This window comes from Pseudophryne corroboree, chromosome 2 (genome assembly GCF_028390025.1).
Source record: "Pseudophryne corroboree isolate aPseCor3 chromosome 2, aPseCor3.hap2, whole genome shotgun sequence".
Lineage (NCBI taxonomy): Eukaryota > Metazoa > Chordata > Amphibia > Anura > Myobatrachidae > Pseudophryne > Pseudophryne corroboree.
The window spans coordinates 865,337,748-865,353,061 of NC_086445.1; the positions used below are offsets into that span (position 1 = coordinate 865,337,748).

At 45.5% G+C, this 15,314-nt stretch overlaps 1 protein-coding gene across 2 annotated transcripts in view; it reads left to right on the forward strand.

Moving 5' to 3' along the window:
* The window catches only part of NEK8 (NIMA related kinase 8), a 354,714-nt gene that overhangs the window by 165,595 nt on the left and 173,805 nt on the right, over nucleotides 1-15,314 (forward strand). For both annotated transcript variants that reach the window (XM_063955890.1, XM_063955891.1), the window contains exon 6: nucleotides 694-926. In XM_063955890.1, coding sequence (XP_063811960.1) covers nucleotides 694-926 — 233 coding nt within the window. The remainder of the gene's footprint in view (nucleotides 1-693; nucleotides 927-15,314) is intronic.

Here is a 15,314-nt window from a genome sequence, read left to right on the forward strand (position 1 = left end):
CATACATTAGAACGATAATGCCCGATTTCATCCAATTTCAGGCATTCAGCGAAATCTGGCATTTTGGATGTGTTTCCTATCCGATCTGATGAGCATTCCCGTGAGGGTCGGATCGGCTCCCCTAGATCGTTAGTGCTGCACTCGTGATATATCGGTTTCCGCAGGCATGGCTGGGATCGCATAAGATATATCACATGCAAAATGTACCAAATCCTATGGAATAGTATGGAACCACTCAGGGAAGCTCCCGGGAGAATTCAAGGGAAATCGCCTCCGACTTCAGCCTCAGACATATCGTTGTAGTGTATGGGGGCCTTAACACATTCTGGTGCAGAAACCTCATTATCCTGATGGCTCCATGACTGTGTGCGCCAATCTTATTGGATTTTGAACTGTCAGGATTATTGTTTGTGGTCCTTTGGGACTGGAATACTGTACGTGTAACAGTGTGTGAGAAGGAGACAGAAAAAAAAATCTAGTTTCATACCACGTAATCAAAACTTCAGGTATCTTAAGTGTTTTTGCTAGAATTTGTTGTGTTTATTTATTTTTAATAATAACCTACCAATCCAATGTAATTCCTCATACCTTACATATAGGTGTTGTTTTATGTTGTCATATATAATTATGTAACAATTTCTTTTCTGACCATTTTGAATAGCCAGGGTACATAAAATGATTTCTGCTCTGTAGGTGGCACATTGGCTGAATACATCCAGAAACGCTGTAATTCACTTCTAGATGAGGATACCATATTGCACTTCTTTGTCCAACTCCTCCTTGCCCTCCATCATGTGCACAACAAGCTCATCCTTCACCGGGACTTGAAAACCCAGAACATCCTGTTGGACAAACACCAGATGATTGTCAAGATTGGGGACTTTGGTATTTCAAAAATTCTCAGTAGTAAGAGCAAGGCCTACACTGTGAGTAACCCGAATCAGTCCAATTTCTTTACAGATACATGCATTGAAACAAAAGACTTTTAAAGATCATGGCCGGGATGTAATGAAGTCTGAGTTTAGCGGCCGTGCGGAATGCCAGACCAGCTTGGACACAATCATTTACAAGGCTAATGAAGTCCAAGTTCAATGGCCGTGTGGGGTTCCGCGTGAACTCTGACTTTTTTTTTAAAGGGGCAATCCTTTACAAGGCTAAATCATGCCTTGTAAATGATTGCCCCTTTAAAAAAAAAAAAACGGAGTTCGGCCAGCATCCAGCACGGAACTTTATTACATCCCTGCCCATATAGCACTGATTAATACAAATAAATCTTCAGCCTGGATGTTGTGAATGTCAGTCATAGGACTTGCAGATATTATTGCATTTACAAAAATGTGTGGCTGTTTTTCTGCATTTTGTAAAATACTTTTTTTTTTTTTTACACATAACGGAGCCTGTTTTCAGATTCCAGTTTAACAAAAGTTGTAAGAAACAGGACAGCATGTTGATGCATGGTTCTCTCAGCTTTGTACAAATGTGCCTTTTGACTACCATGAGGCAAAGGTTCACATTACACTATTGGAAAGTGTAAATATCTATTGGCCGCAGCATCTAGAGACCAGATCTGGATGGTGATCGGGGCCAGAAGGACATGTGATTGGATAAGAGCTGGGGTCTCCTCAGTTTAAGCCCTCCCTCTCCCTATCTCAATGCCTTGTTGTTTTTCGCTAAGCAGCAAACAATAATTGGCTGCATTATGACATGGCATGATTGTGATAATAATTGCACATATAGATCAAGAAGTATCACCAACGTGTTATGCAATGTTCTTGTTGAGACTTGGCAAACCTGTAGAAACATTAATCATCGATAAGATACTTTCCATTTTATTTTTAATTACATCAGTTACATGGAAATTATCCTATATGAAAAGGGCCATGTTTTATAATGTACATTTGTACTTTTGACTCTAACTTCTGAGAAATTAACCATTAATTGAATATTATTTTATTATATGTTTTTGTTTGATGTCTGTAAACAGGGAAGATCTTAATTCATAGGTCTGAATTTGCTGCAGAGCATTTGCTGAATGTTACTTAAATGTTGTGTATAGAGGTACAGTAGACGCTAAATAACTGTCAGATTTCACTGTTATCCTGCATATCTTATTGTTAATGATATTTTGGTACTGTATGTCTCATGGGTTGGGTATGGGTTACCGGCAGCCGGAATCCCGGCTGCAAAATGCCGGCGGAGGGGGGGCGCAATGAGTCCCCTTGCGGGCTCGTTACGCTCACCACAGGTTATAATCCCACTCTATGGGTGTATATATATATATATATATATATATATATATACACACACACAGAAACACCCCTTGCTAAATCCTGTGTTTGCCTCTGACTATCCTAACTATAAGAAACAAAAAGCTAATAAACTAATGTATTTTCATTGCATTGGGCACAAGGCCTAAAGAAACATAGCTAGAGCGGCATCTGCTGTCGGTAATTTATCGTTTTCAGAGTAGTGCAAAACGTAGATAATTTAAAGACTTAACTTTGTCCAAAAGTAAAATATTTTAGTTTAATTAGGTGACCTAAATAAAATACAACATAATATAGAAAATAAAGTATTTCTTTCTGGCATATGTGGACATTGAGCTTCATCAGGTTCCTGATTTATCTGATGGTAAAAGCAGGCATTTTTTTTTCTCTGGCCTAGCTAAGTTTGGCACAGCTCCCTCCCCTGTGAGCTGTGATTTTTGACAACCTGTTAGATATATGACAGAACATTAATTGAGATCCAAGAACACTTCTTGTTTTATTTCCGGTCACCTAATTCCATCATAACAATTTTCTTATTGTGTGGAATCTGCCTATAAGCAATGCCCCAGCCATAAACTAACATTATAGTGTAAATTGTCCAGGTTGCTGAATGGAACCATGTAATGAGGAATATAATGAGGAATATATGGACAATGCAGATTTATTTGAACATAGAAATGAACCTATGCTGTAGCTGTATGGTAATGATAGTGTATTTAAATACACTTCTAGGACTAAGGAGCTTATTATTAAGCAATTCCTTAAAATATGTAGAAACTAGTGTTTCAACATGTTTAAGTGCAGAAATAAGTATCCCTTTAATTTAACATGGGAAAAAGCAGTTTTCTATGGGGGCAGTATTTAACTGGATGCAAGAAATGTAGCTTTTTGGCTCTTGCAGGCGTGGGCTAGCAGCATCTTCCGATGGCATTAGCCATTACCTTCAATGATGCAGTCAGTCATGCTGGAGAGGGATCTGAAGCTGTTCTCAATTCCAATATTTTCATATTGCACATGTGAAGCTGGATAGCCGGGGTCCAAAATTTACTGCTTAGTGATTGCTGGGCTCTTATCGGTGCCCGAGTCACAGTGACTTTAATTCCATATTGCGGCAATAAGGGCTTGTAATTTTCGGGGGCTGGCCACAATTTATAATAAATATGCCCCTAAATGTGATAATGAGCCACATAACTGTCATATTGAATGGTTGAAGGTCACGGCTCTCTTGGCTCAGCCTAGAATGTAGTGTGTGTGACGTGCATAGATCTATCTGCCCAGTGGCTAAATGTGTCTGCAAACTGTATTCATATGTTGGCAATTCAGAAAGAAGACAGCAGTACATATTCCATCTTTATTAGTAACTTGATCTCTTCAGCAAAATAGCATTCCTTTTTACAGCATAGCTATCTTGTATGTTGGTTAGCATATTATTTCCTGTGAATGTAACGTTTCTGCATATTTTACGTGTGATTCGACTCTTGTCTCACATTTCTAGAATTTCTCATGGTTTCATCTATACAGACAAAACAAAATAGTGCTGAAACAAATGATTGTTGGCAACTGAGAAATTCCCTGTTTTCATTATATTTACAGGTTGAGTATCCCATATCCAAATATTCCGAAATACAGAATATTCTGAAATACGGACTTTTTTGAGTGAGACTGAGATAGTGAAACCTTTGTTTTCTGATGGCTCAATGTACACAAACTTTGTTTAATACACAAAGTTATTAAACATATTGTATTAAATGACCTTCAGGCTGTGTGTATAAGGTGTATATGAAACATAAATGAATTGTGTGAATGTACCACACTTTGTTTAATGCACAAAGTTATTCTGTGCTTAGACTTGGGCCTCCTCACCTTGATATCTCATTATGGTATGCAATTATTCCAAAATACGGAAAAATCCGATATCCAAAATACTTCTGGTCCCAAGCATTTTGGATAAGGGATACTCAACCTGTATTATTATTTTTAGAAGTCACTATAATACTGAATTGGGTGGCATCTAATTGTAGCAAACATTATAATATTAAAAAGAAAATATAAGAATATCATTTGTCCTGTTATGTCATCTAATGGGCTTACGTTGTGTGGAAAAGGTAGAAAACTTACTGATGACTAAACTGCAATAGGTCCCTTGTGATCTGGTCATTTAGGGGGTCATACTGACCCGATTGCAGGCTGCAGTTTATCTCAGCGGTGCAATCGGGTCAGAACTGCGCCGGCGCCGCAGTGCACCGGCGCATGCCAGACGACCAAAGACCGCCGGGCCGCTACGATCGCCCGTGCCTGATTGACTAAATTTAGCACAGCTACAATCATCTCGGAATGACCCCCTTAGTTCCCACATGTGCTTTTCCCTCCAGCATTTATACATCATCTCCTCCCCACTGCCAACAATGGCACCAAACCTTTGTGTTCACCCGCTGCTGCTTCTGTGGGTATTAGGACTGCATATGCAGTGATGTTTATATAGCTTGTATCCCATGTTCTCCAATGTGCTGTATTATATAACTCAGTGGTTCTCAAACTTTTTTGAGTCACGGCACCCTAGAGTATCAGAATTTTTTTCACAGCACCCGTGGGCCAATGGTTTCTTATTGAGAAATTTAAAAATAAATATTTAATTAAGTAAATTGTGTTTTATATGTCATCCTTAGGTTCAGTTGTGTGGTGAGGGACAAGATTTGCTTGTGTTTGTCCACATATTCATTGATTGGCAGCCGCAGCACTAGTTTTGCCTTTTACATTGACCATAAATATTTGAATTGGTCCTGGGCCACCAATCCAAGGCACCCCTGCAAGAGTCCCGAGGCACCCCAGGGTGCCACGGCACACAGTTTGAGAACCACTGGTATAACTATTGCATTTTGTTCTTCTTTGCATTGTTCCTTCTTAGTAAGGTGCTTTGAAAGGTGCCTGGTACAAAATTGGTCCTTTGATGATCGGGTTAAGTTTTCAGAGGTTATAATTTTATTCTTACTGATACCTCCTGTAAAGATATTGAATAAACCTCAGTTGATTATGAATAAATTTAAATAACTGTGTATTTATCTAAATAAATGTATATCTTTATTTGAAAGTACCTTTGTAGTAAAGCTTGCTCTAATTTACTCAGCGTGTGGTATTTACTATTGACATGCATAATTATGCCCTAACTGAGGTGAGCTGCAGATGTGACCTATCTAGGTGCTGCTTAGTGAACCAAATTAGGAATGGGCATTAATATTTGATCTTTCATAGAGAACAATCTTCCCGAGTGATACATTACATGATTTACGGATCAATCTGAAGGCTTGCTGTACCAACAAGTTTGTTCCTTTGACAAAAAAATTGCAGTGCTGGTGGCTATCTTTTTACCCCCCCCAATCTCTTCCTCTTCTGCTTCTGCTAATGCATGACCTCTTCCCTTTCTTCGCATACGTGACTTCAATGACTCACAATTTTATTGTACCCTTCCCCAGATTTGTGACTTGAGACATTGCTGTTTCGGAGGTCTACAGACAATTCCTTTGATTTCATGCTTGGTTTGTGCTCAGACATGCACTGCCAAGTGTGGGACCATATATAGAGTGACAGGTATGTGCCTTTCCAAATCATGTCCAAGCAACTGAATTTACCACAGGTGGACTCCAATTAAGCTGTATGAACATCTCAATGATGATCATTGGAAACAGGATGAACCTGAGCTCAATTTTGAGCTTCATGGCAAAAGCGGACACAGTACCCAGACTGGCAACAAAGCCATAACAGGAGTCTGTCTCCATTTTATGCACTCAGACACAAACAGCCAGTATAAAAAAGAACAAGAAGACCGCGTGCCATTGGGGGATCGGGGCTTTACTATGGACGGATCCAGCAGCTCACCAACGCCATTTTTCCTCTGCAGCTAACACAGCGGTTATTAGTGTACTAAGGCCCTCATTCCGAGTTGATCGCACCAAGCAACTTTTTGCTGCTGGTGTGATCAACTAATCTCCGCCTATGGGGGAGTGTATTTTAGCATAGCAGGGCTGCGATCGCTTGTGCAGCCCTGCTATGCCAAAAAAGTTTCACTTAAAACAAGACCAGGGCTAGACATAGTTACCCTGTGCGGTGTGTCCAGTGATGAGGGTCACGGCTTTGACGTCAGACATCCGCCTCCGTTCGCCTGGACATGCCTGCGTTTTTCTTACCACTCCCCGAAAACTAGTCTGAACAGTGAGTTGCCGCCCCTGAACGCCTTCCTACAGTCAGTATTCTTGCGGTTGCCGCTGCGAGCGCTTTTTTCGTAGTCAGCGTCGTTGCTGTCGCCGGGCAATGATGCGCGTACGCAATGTGCACGCCATACCCTATCGCACCGCTGCGAGTAAGTGCAGCGTGCGATTGGGTCGGAATCAGCCCCATAGTCCCTAATATAGGTACTTAGTCTGCGACTCGGCTAAGCTTAGCATTAGTGGTAAGGGCGCAGTGTGCTGGCTCCATACTCTCTCAGTGTCTCCCTGGAAGGGCTCTTTGTGGGTTAATTGTGCATTTTTAACTTTTTCCTCTGTGTGTGTGTGTGTGTGTGTGTGTGTGTGTGTGTGTGTGTGTGTTTTGTCACTGTTACAGTATGTCAGGCAAAGAGTGTGTTTCATGTAAGGCACAGTGTTCCTCTTCTCCAGGGGGTTCAGTAGTGTGTACTCAGTGTAGTGTCCCTTCCCAGGCTAGCGGGGCAGAACCAGCATGGCTGGACTCCATTAGGGGAATGATTTCCAATATTTCTACTAAATTGTCCTGCAATGAGAAAGAGACACAATACTTTGGCCCATATCCTGCAGTCTGACTCTGATGATGAGGGGTCAGACATGGAGGAGGGGGAGGTGGACTCAGAGGTGGGGGAGGGTACTCTGTCAAAGGGAATAGAGGCTCTCATAGAGGCTATCAGAGAAGTACTACATATCCCTGATAAGGTAACAGAGGAGAGTGAGGAATATTATTTTAATATAAAAAAGAAATCCTCAGCCACTTTTCCTGTGTCAAAGGAACTAAATACCCTGTTTGAAGAACCGTGAGTTAATCCTGATAGGAAATTTCAAATACCTAAAAGGTTGCTATCATCTTTTCCTTTTCCTCCTGAGGATAGGAAAAAATGGGAAAATACACCGATAGTGGATGCATCAGTATTCAGGCTGTCACGAAAAATTGTATTGCCTGTCCCCGGTGCAGCCTCCCTGAAAGATGCGGCTGATCGTACAATTGAAACCACACTCAAATCCTTGTATACAGCTGCTGGGGTGGCCCAGACACCCACTATAGCAAGTGGGTGGATTACAAAAGCCATTGCCAAATGGTCAGGCAACCTAATTGAGGGGTTAGATACCTTGCCTCAAGGGGAGATTATTTTACTTCTGCAACATATACAGGACTCTGCAAACTTTATGGGGAAAGCCATAAAAGAAATAGGCTTGGTTAATGCACGCACCACTGCTATGGCAGTGTCAGCACACAGGGGCTTATCGCTACGCCAGTGGACTGCTGACGCGGACTCCAGGAAAGGCGTGGAAGGCCTACCCTTTGCAGGAGAGGCCTTATTTTGAGATGAACTAGACAAATGGATCTCCAAAGCTACTGCGGGTAAGTCCACATACCTTCCTTCTGCAGCTCCCCCAACTAGGAAGGCCTACTCAGGACCCAATTTACAGTCCTTTCGGACGGCCAAGTTTAAGGGCAAAACCAGATGTTCTTCTACCGCCACCAGAGGCGCTAGAGGTAAACCACGCAAACCAGCAACTGCCGGTTCACAAGAACAGGTCTCAAGCTCTGCTTTCTCAAAACCTTCAGTATGACGGTGGACCGAGATGACTGGCAGGTGGGAGCCCGGCTAAAATTCTTCAGTCACATCTGGACAACATCGTGCCAGGATCCCTCGGTCATAGATCTTATTTCCCAGGGCTACAGACTGGAGTTCCAGGAGCTCCCACCTCACAGATTCTTCAAATCAGGCTTACCAGTTTCACAAGAAGCAAGTATAACTTTACAGAACGCCATTCAAAAACTGGTACAGACCCAGATCATTGTTCCAGTTCCACCTCATCTGCAAAACAAGGGGTACTATTCCAAATTATTTGTAGTACCGAAACCGGACGGTTCGGTGAGGCCGATTCTGAACCTCAAGTCGTTGAACCCGTACTTACGAGTGTTCAAATTCAAGATGGAGTCTCTGAGAGCGGTGATCTCAGGGCTGGAGGAGGGGGAATTCCTAGTGTCTCTGGATATCAAGGATACGTACCTTCACATTCCGATCTGGCTGCCTCATCAGGCTTATCTACGATTTGCACTGCAGGACTGTCACTACCAGTTTCAGGCCCTGCCATTTGGTCTCTACACAGCACAGAGAGTGTTCACCAAAGTGATGTTTCTATTCCGCAAACAGGGAGTGAACATAATTCTGTACCTGGACGATCTTCTGATAAAGGCACCGTCCAGGGAGCGGTTGTTGGACAGCATTGGCCTCTCAACCAGACTACTCCTGGATCACGGGTGGATTCTGAACCTACCAAAATCTCACCTGGAACCGACACAGAGGCTTCCTTTCCTGGGAATGATACTGGACACAGAGTCTCAGAGAGTGTTCCTTCCCTTGGAAAAGGCTATGGTAATCCAGTCCATGGTTCGGGCTGTCCTGAAGCCAACCTGGATCTTGGTGCATTCGCCTTCTGGGGATAATGGTGGCCTCTTACAAGGTACTTCCGTACGGAAGGTTTCATGCGAGGCCCTTCTAACTAGATCTATTGGACAAATGGTCCGAATCGCATCTTCACATGCACCAGAGGATCCGTCTGTTGCCAAGAGCCAGGATCTCCCTTTTGTGGTGGCTACAGACTTCTCACCTCATCGAGGGTCGGAGCTTCAGGATTCAGAATTGGATTCTGCTAACCACAGACACAAGCCTCAGAGGTTGGGGAGCAGTCACCCAGGGGGTGCAGTTTCAGGGAAGATGGTCAAGGCTGGAAGTCGTCCTTCCAATAAACATCCTGGAACTCGGGGCTATCTACAACGCTCTTCTATAGGCCTCATCTCTACTTTGAAATCAGGCCATTCAAGTCCAGTCGGACAATGTGACGGTGGTAACGTACATAAACCGACAGGGCGGAACAAAAAGCAGAGCAGCAATGCCAGAGATGTCAAGAATTCTCCTCTGGGGAGAAAAACACGCCGTAGCGTTGTCGGCGGTCTTCATTCTGGGAGTAGACAACTGGGAAGCAGACTTCCTCAGCAGACACGACCTGCACCCAGGTGAGTGGGTCCTTCACCCGGAGGTGTTCCGGTGGTTGACACATCGATGGGGATATCCACAAATCGACATGATGGCCTCTCGACTCAACAAGAAGCTCAAGCGGTATTGTTCCAGGTCGAGGGACCCCCAAGCAGTGGCGGTAGATGCTCTGACAACTCCGTGGGTCTACCAGCTGGTGTACGTGTTTCCTCTACTTCCTCTCATCCCAAGAATTCTAAAAAGAATAAAAAGGGAAAAGGTTCAAGCAATCCTCATGGCTTTGGACTGGCCATGAAGGGCCTGGTATGCGGATCTTCTCAAGATGCTGCTCGAAGATCCGTGGCCTCTACCTCTTCGCGAGGATCTTCTGCAACAGGCCCGTTCATCTATCAAGACTTATTACCTTTAATGGCATGGAAGTTGAACGTCTGATTCTAGCCAGGAGAGGATTCCTGACAAGGTCATCCCGACTATGATTCAAGCCAGGAAATGGGTAACGTCTAAACATTACCACAGTATCTGGAGAAAATATGTCTCTTGGTGTGAGAGCAGACAATATTCTGCGGTGGAATTTCATCTGGGACGTTTCTTGCTTTTTCTGTAGTCGGGAGTGGATGTGGGCCTGTGTCTAGGCTCCATAAACGTCCAGATTTCGGCCTTGTCTATTTTCTTTCAGAAACAATTGGCTTCTCTCCCTGAAGTCCAGACGTTCTTGAAAGGTGTTCTGCACATCCAACCTATCTATGTGCCTCCCACGGCACCTTGGGATCTCAATTTGGTGCTGCAGTTCCTCCAGTCGTACTGGTTTGAACCGTTACAGGAGGTTGACTTAAAGTACCTTACATGGAAGACTGTCAGATTGTTGGCCTTGGCTTCAGCATGACGTGTGTTGGAGCTAGGGGCGTTGTCTCAAAAGAGCCCCTACTTAATTTTCCATGAGGACAGAGCTGAACTCAGAACTCGTCAGCAATTTCTTCCTAAGGTGGTGTCTGTGTTTCACATCAACCAACCTATTGTGGTTACGGTTGTTACGGACACCTCTGCTACTTCAAAGTCTTTGGATGTTGTGAGGGCTTTGAAGGTGTATGTAAAGAGAACAGCTCGTCACAGGAAGTCTGACTCTCTGTTCGTTGTCCTGCTTCAAAGCAGTCAATTGCGCGCTAGATCAGGCTTACTATCCAGCATGCTTATTCCACAGCAGGCTTGCCGCTTCCAAAATCTGTACAGGCCCATTCTATTAGGTCGGTGGGTTCTTCTTGGGTGTCTGCCCGGGGTGTCTCGGCTTTACAGCTCTGCCGAGCAGCTACTTGGTCAGGTTCAAACACGTTTGCTAAGTTTTATAAGTTCAATACTTTGGCCTCTGAGGACCTTCAGTTTAGTCAATCAGTTCTGCAGGAACCTCAGCACTATCCCACTCGGTTTGGGAGCTTTGGTACTTCCCCATGGTACTAAATGGATTCCCAGTATCCCCTAGGACATAAGAGAAAATAAGATTTTAATTACCTACCGGTAAATCCTTTTCTCGTAGTCTGTAGGGGATACTGGGCGCCCGCCCGGTGCTTCGTTCTTCCTGCACTGTTACTTGGTTAAGTATTCTAGTGTGTTCAGCTGTTGCTGTTGCTGTTCCTGTTCATGTTTGGTTGGCATGGCTTTCCTCTTGTTCTGTGTGTGCTGGTTCGTAATCTCACCACTGTCCTTATCTATCCTTCTCTCAAAGTATGTCCGTCTCCTCGGGCACAATTTCCTAGACTGAGTCTGGTAGGAGGTGCATAGAGGGAGGAGCCAGTGCACACTATCAAATTCTTAAAGTGCCCATGGCTCTTAGTGGACCCGTCTATACCCCATGGTACTAAATGGATTCCCAGTATCCCCTACGGACTACGAGAAAAGGATTTACTGGTAGGTAATTAAAATCCTATTTCTCTGACGTCCTAGTGGATGCTGGGAACTCCGTAAGGACCATGGGGAATAGCGGCTCCGCAGGAGACTGGGCACAAAAGTAAAGCTTTAGGACTACCTGGTGTGCACTGGCTCCTCCCCCTATGACCCTCCTCCAAGCCTCAGTTAGATTTTTGTGCCCGGCCGAGAAGGGTGCACACTAGGGGCTCTCCTGAGCTTCTTAGTGAAAGTTTAGTTTTAGGTTTTTTATTTTCAGTGAGACCTGCTGGCAACAGGCTCACTGCATCGAGGGACTAAGGGGAGAAGAAGCGAACCTACCTAAGTGGTGGTAGCTTGGGCTTCTTAGGCTACTGGACACCATTAGCTCCAGAGGGACCGAACACAGGCCCAGCCTCGGAGCTCGGTCCCAGAGCCGCGCCGCCGGCCCCCTTACAGAGCCAGAAGCAAGAAGAGGTCCGGAAAAATCGGCGGCAGAAGACATCACTCTTCAACAAGGTAGCGCACAGCACTGCAGCTGTGCGCCATTGTTACTCAGGCACACTTCACACTTCGGTCACTGAGGGTGCAGGGCGCTAGGGGGGGGGGCCCTGAGCAGCAATGTAAACACCTTGGCTGGCATAAATACACCACATATAACCCCCAGGGCTATATGGATGTATTTTAACCCCTGCCAGAACTCACCAAAAAGCGGGAGAAAAGGCCGCCGAGAAGGGGGCGGAACCTATCTCCTCAGCACACGGGCGCCATTTTCCATCACAGCTCCGCTGGAAGGACGTCTCCCTGACTCTCCCCTGCAGTCCTGCACTACAGAAAAGGGTAAAAAAGAGAGGGGGGCACTAATTTGGCGCAGTTTTAATACTAACAGCAGCTATAAAGGGAAAAGCACATTTTATAGTGGTATTCCTGTCTATATATAGTGCTCTGGTGTGTGCTGGCATACTCTCCCTCTGTCTCCCCAAAGGGCTAGTGGGGTCCTGTCCTCTATCAGAGCATTCCCTGTGTGTGTGCGGTGTGTCGGTACGATTGTGTCGACATGTTTGAGGAGGAAAATGAGATGGAGGCGGAGCAGTTGCCTATTATAGAGTTGTCACCCCCTAGGGAGTCGACACCTGAGTGGATGAGCTTATGGAAGGAATTGCGTGACAGTGTCAGCTCTTTACGACAGACAGTTGACGACATGAGACAGCCGGCTACTCAGCTTGTGCCTGTCCAGGGGTCTCAAACGCCATCAGGGGCTTTAAAACGCCCGTTACCTCAAATGGCAGACACAGACACGGATACTGACTCCAGTGTCGATGATGAGGAGACAAACGTGACTTCCACTAGGGCCACACGTTACATGATTGAAGCAATGAAAAATGTATTGCATATCTCTGATAATACAAGTACCACTAAAAAGGGTATTATGTTTGGTGAGAAAAAACTGCCTGTAGTTTTTCCTGTATCCGAGGAATTAAATGAAGTGTGTGATGAGGCGTGGGTTTCCCCCGATAAAAAACTGATAATTCCTAAAAGGTTATTGGCATCGTACCCTTTCCCGCCAGAGGATAGGGCACGTTGGGAAACACCCCCTAGGGTGGATAAAGCGCTCACACGCTTGTCTAAACAGGTAGCACTACCCTCTCCTGATACGGCCGCCCTAAAGGAACCTGCCGATAGAAAGCTGGAGAATATCCTAAAATGTATATACTCTCACACGGGTGTTATACTGCGACCAGCAATCGCCTCAGCCTAGATGTGCAGTGCGGGCCTGGCGTGGTCGGATTCCCTGACTGAAAATATTGATACCCTAGATAGGGACAGTATATTACTGACTATAGAGCATTTGAAGGATGCATTTCTATATATGCGTGATGCACAGAGGGATATTTGCCGACTGGCATCAAGAGTTAGCGCGCTGTCCATTTCTGCAAGAAGAGGTTTATGGACGCGGCAGTGGTCAGGTGATGCGGATTCTAAAAGGCACAGGGAAGTATTGCCTTATAAGGGGGAGGAGTTATTTGGGGTAGGTCTATCAGACCTGGTAGCCACGGCAACTGCTGGAAAATCCACATTTTTACCCCAGGTAGCTTCTCAACCTAAGAAGACGCCGTATTATCAGGCGCAGTCCTTCGGCCCCATAAGGGCAAGCGGGCAAAAGGCGCCTCATTTCTGCCCCGTGGCAGAGGGAGAGGAAAAAGGCTGCAACAAACAGCCAGTTCCCAGGAACAAAAGCCCTCTCCCGCCTCCGCAAAGTCCTCAGCATGACGCTGGGGCTTTACAAGCGGACTCAGGCACGGTGGGGGCCCGTCTCAAGAAGTTCAGTGCGCAGTGGGCCCACTCGCAAGTGGACCCCTGGATCCTTCAGGTGGTATCTCAGGGGTACAAATTGGAATTCGAGACGTCTCCCCCTCGTCGTTTTCTAAAGTCTGCTTTACCGACGTCTCTCTCAGACAGGGAGGCAGTATTGGAAGCCATTCACAAGCTATATTCCCAGCAGGTGATAATCAAGGTACCCCTCCTACAACAGGGAAAGGGGTACTATTCCACACTATTTGTGGTACCGAAGCCGGACGGCTCGGTGAGACCAATTTTAAACCTAAAATCCTTGAACACTTACATACAAAGGTTCAAATTCAAGATGGAGTCACTCAGAGCAGTGATTGCAAACCTGGAAGAAGGGGACTATATGGTGTCTCTGGACATCAAAGATGCTTACCTACATGTCTCAATTTACCCTTCTCACCAAGGGTACCTCAGGTTTGTGGTACAGAACTGTCACTATCAGTTTCAGACGCTGCCGTTTGGATTGTCCACGGCACCCCGGGTCTTTACCAAGGTAATGGCCGAAATGATGATACTCCTTCGAAGGAAGGGAGTTTTAGTTATCCCTTACTTGGACGATCTCCTGATAAGGGCAAGATCCAGGGAACAGTTGGAAGTCGGAGTAGCACTATCTCAGATAGTGCTGCGCCAGCACGGTTGGATTCTCAATATTCCAAAATCGCAGCTGATCCCGACGACACAACTTCTATTCCTAGGGATGATCCTGGACACAGTCCAAAAAAAGGTGTTTCTCCCGGAGGAGAAAGCCAGGGAGTTATCCGAACTAGTCAGAAATCTCCTAAAACCAGGCCAAGTCTCAGTGCATCAATGCACAAGGGTCCTGGGAAAGATGGTGGCTTCTTACGAAGCAATCCCATTCGGCAGATTCCACGCAAGAACCTTCCAGTGGGATCTGCTAGACAAATGGTCCGGGTCGCATCTTCAGATGCATCAGCGGATAATCTTGTCACCAAGGACAAGGGTGTCTCTCCTGTGGTGGTTGCAGAGTGCTCATCTTCTAGAGGGCCGCAGATTCGGCATTCAGGACTGGGTCCCGGTGACCACGGATGCCAGCCTGAGAGGCTGGGGAGCAGTCACACAGGGAAGAAATTTCCAGGGCTTGTGGTCAAGCCTGGAGACATCACTTCACATAAATATCCTGGAGCTAAGGGCCATCTACAATGCTCTAAGCCTAGCAAGACCTCTGCTTCAAGGTCAGCCGGTGCTGATCCAGTCAGACAACATCACGGCAGTCGCCCACGTAAACAGACAGGGCGGCACAAGAAGCAGGAGGGCAATGGCAGAAGTTGCAAGGATTCTTCGCTGGGCGGAAAATCATGTGACAGAAGTCTTCCACATGATTGTGAACCGTTGGGAAAAACCAAAGGTGGACATGATGGCGTCCCGCCTCAACAAAAAACTAGACAGGTTTTGCGCCAGGTCAAGGGACCCTCAGGCAATAGCTGTGGACGCTCTGGTAACACCGTGGGTGTACCAGTCAGTGTATGTGTTCCCTCCTCTGCCTCTCATACCCAAGGTACTGAGAATCATAAGAAGGAGAGGAGTAAGGACTATACTCGTGGCTCCGGATTGGCCAAGAA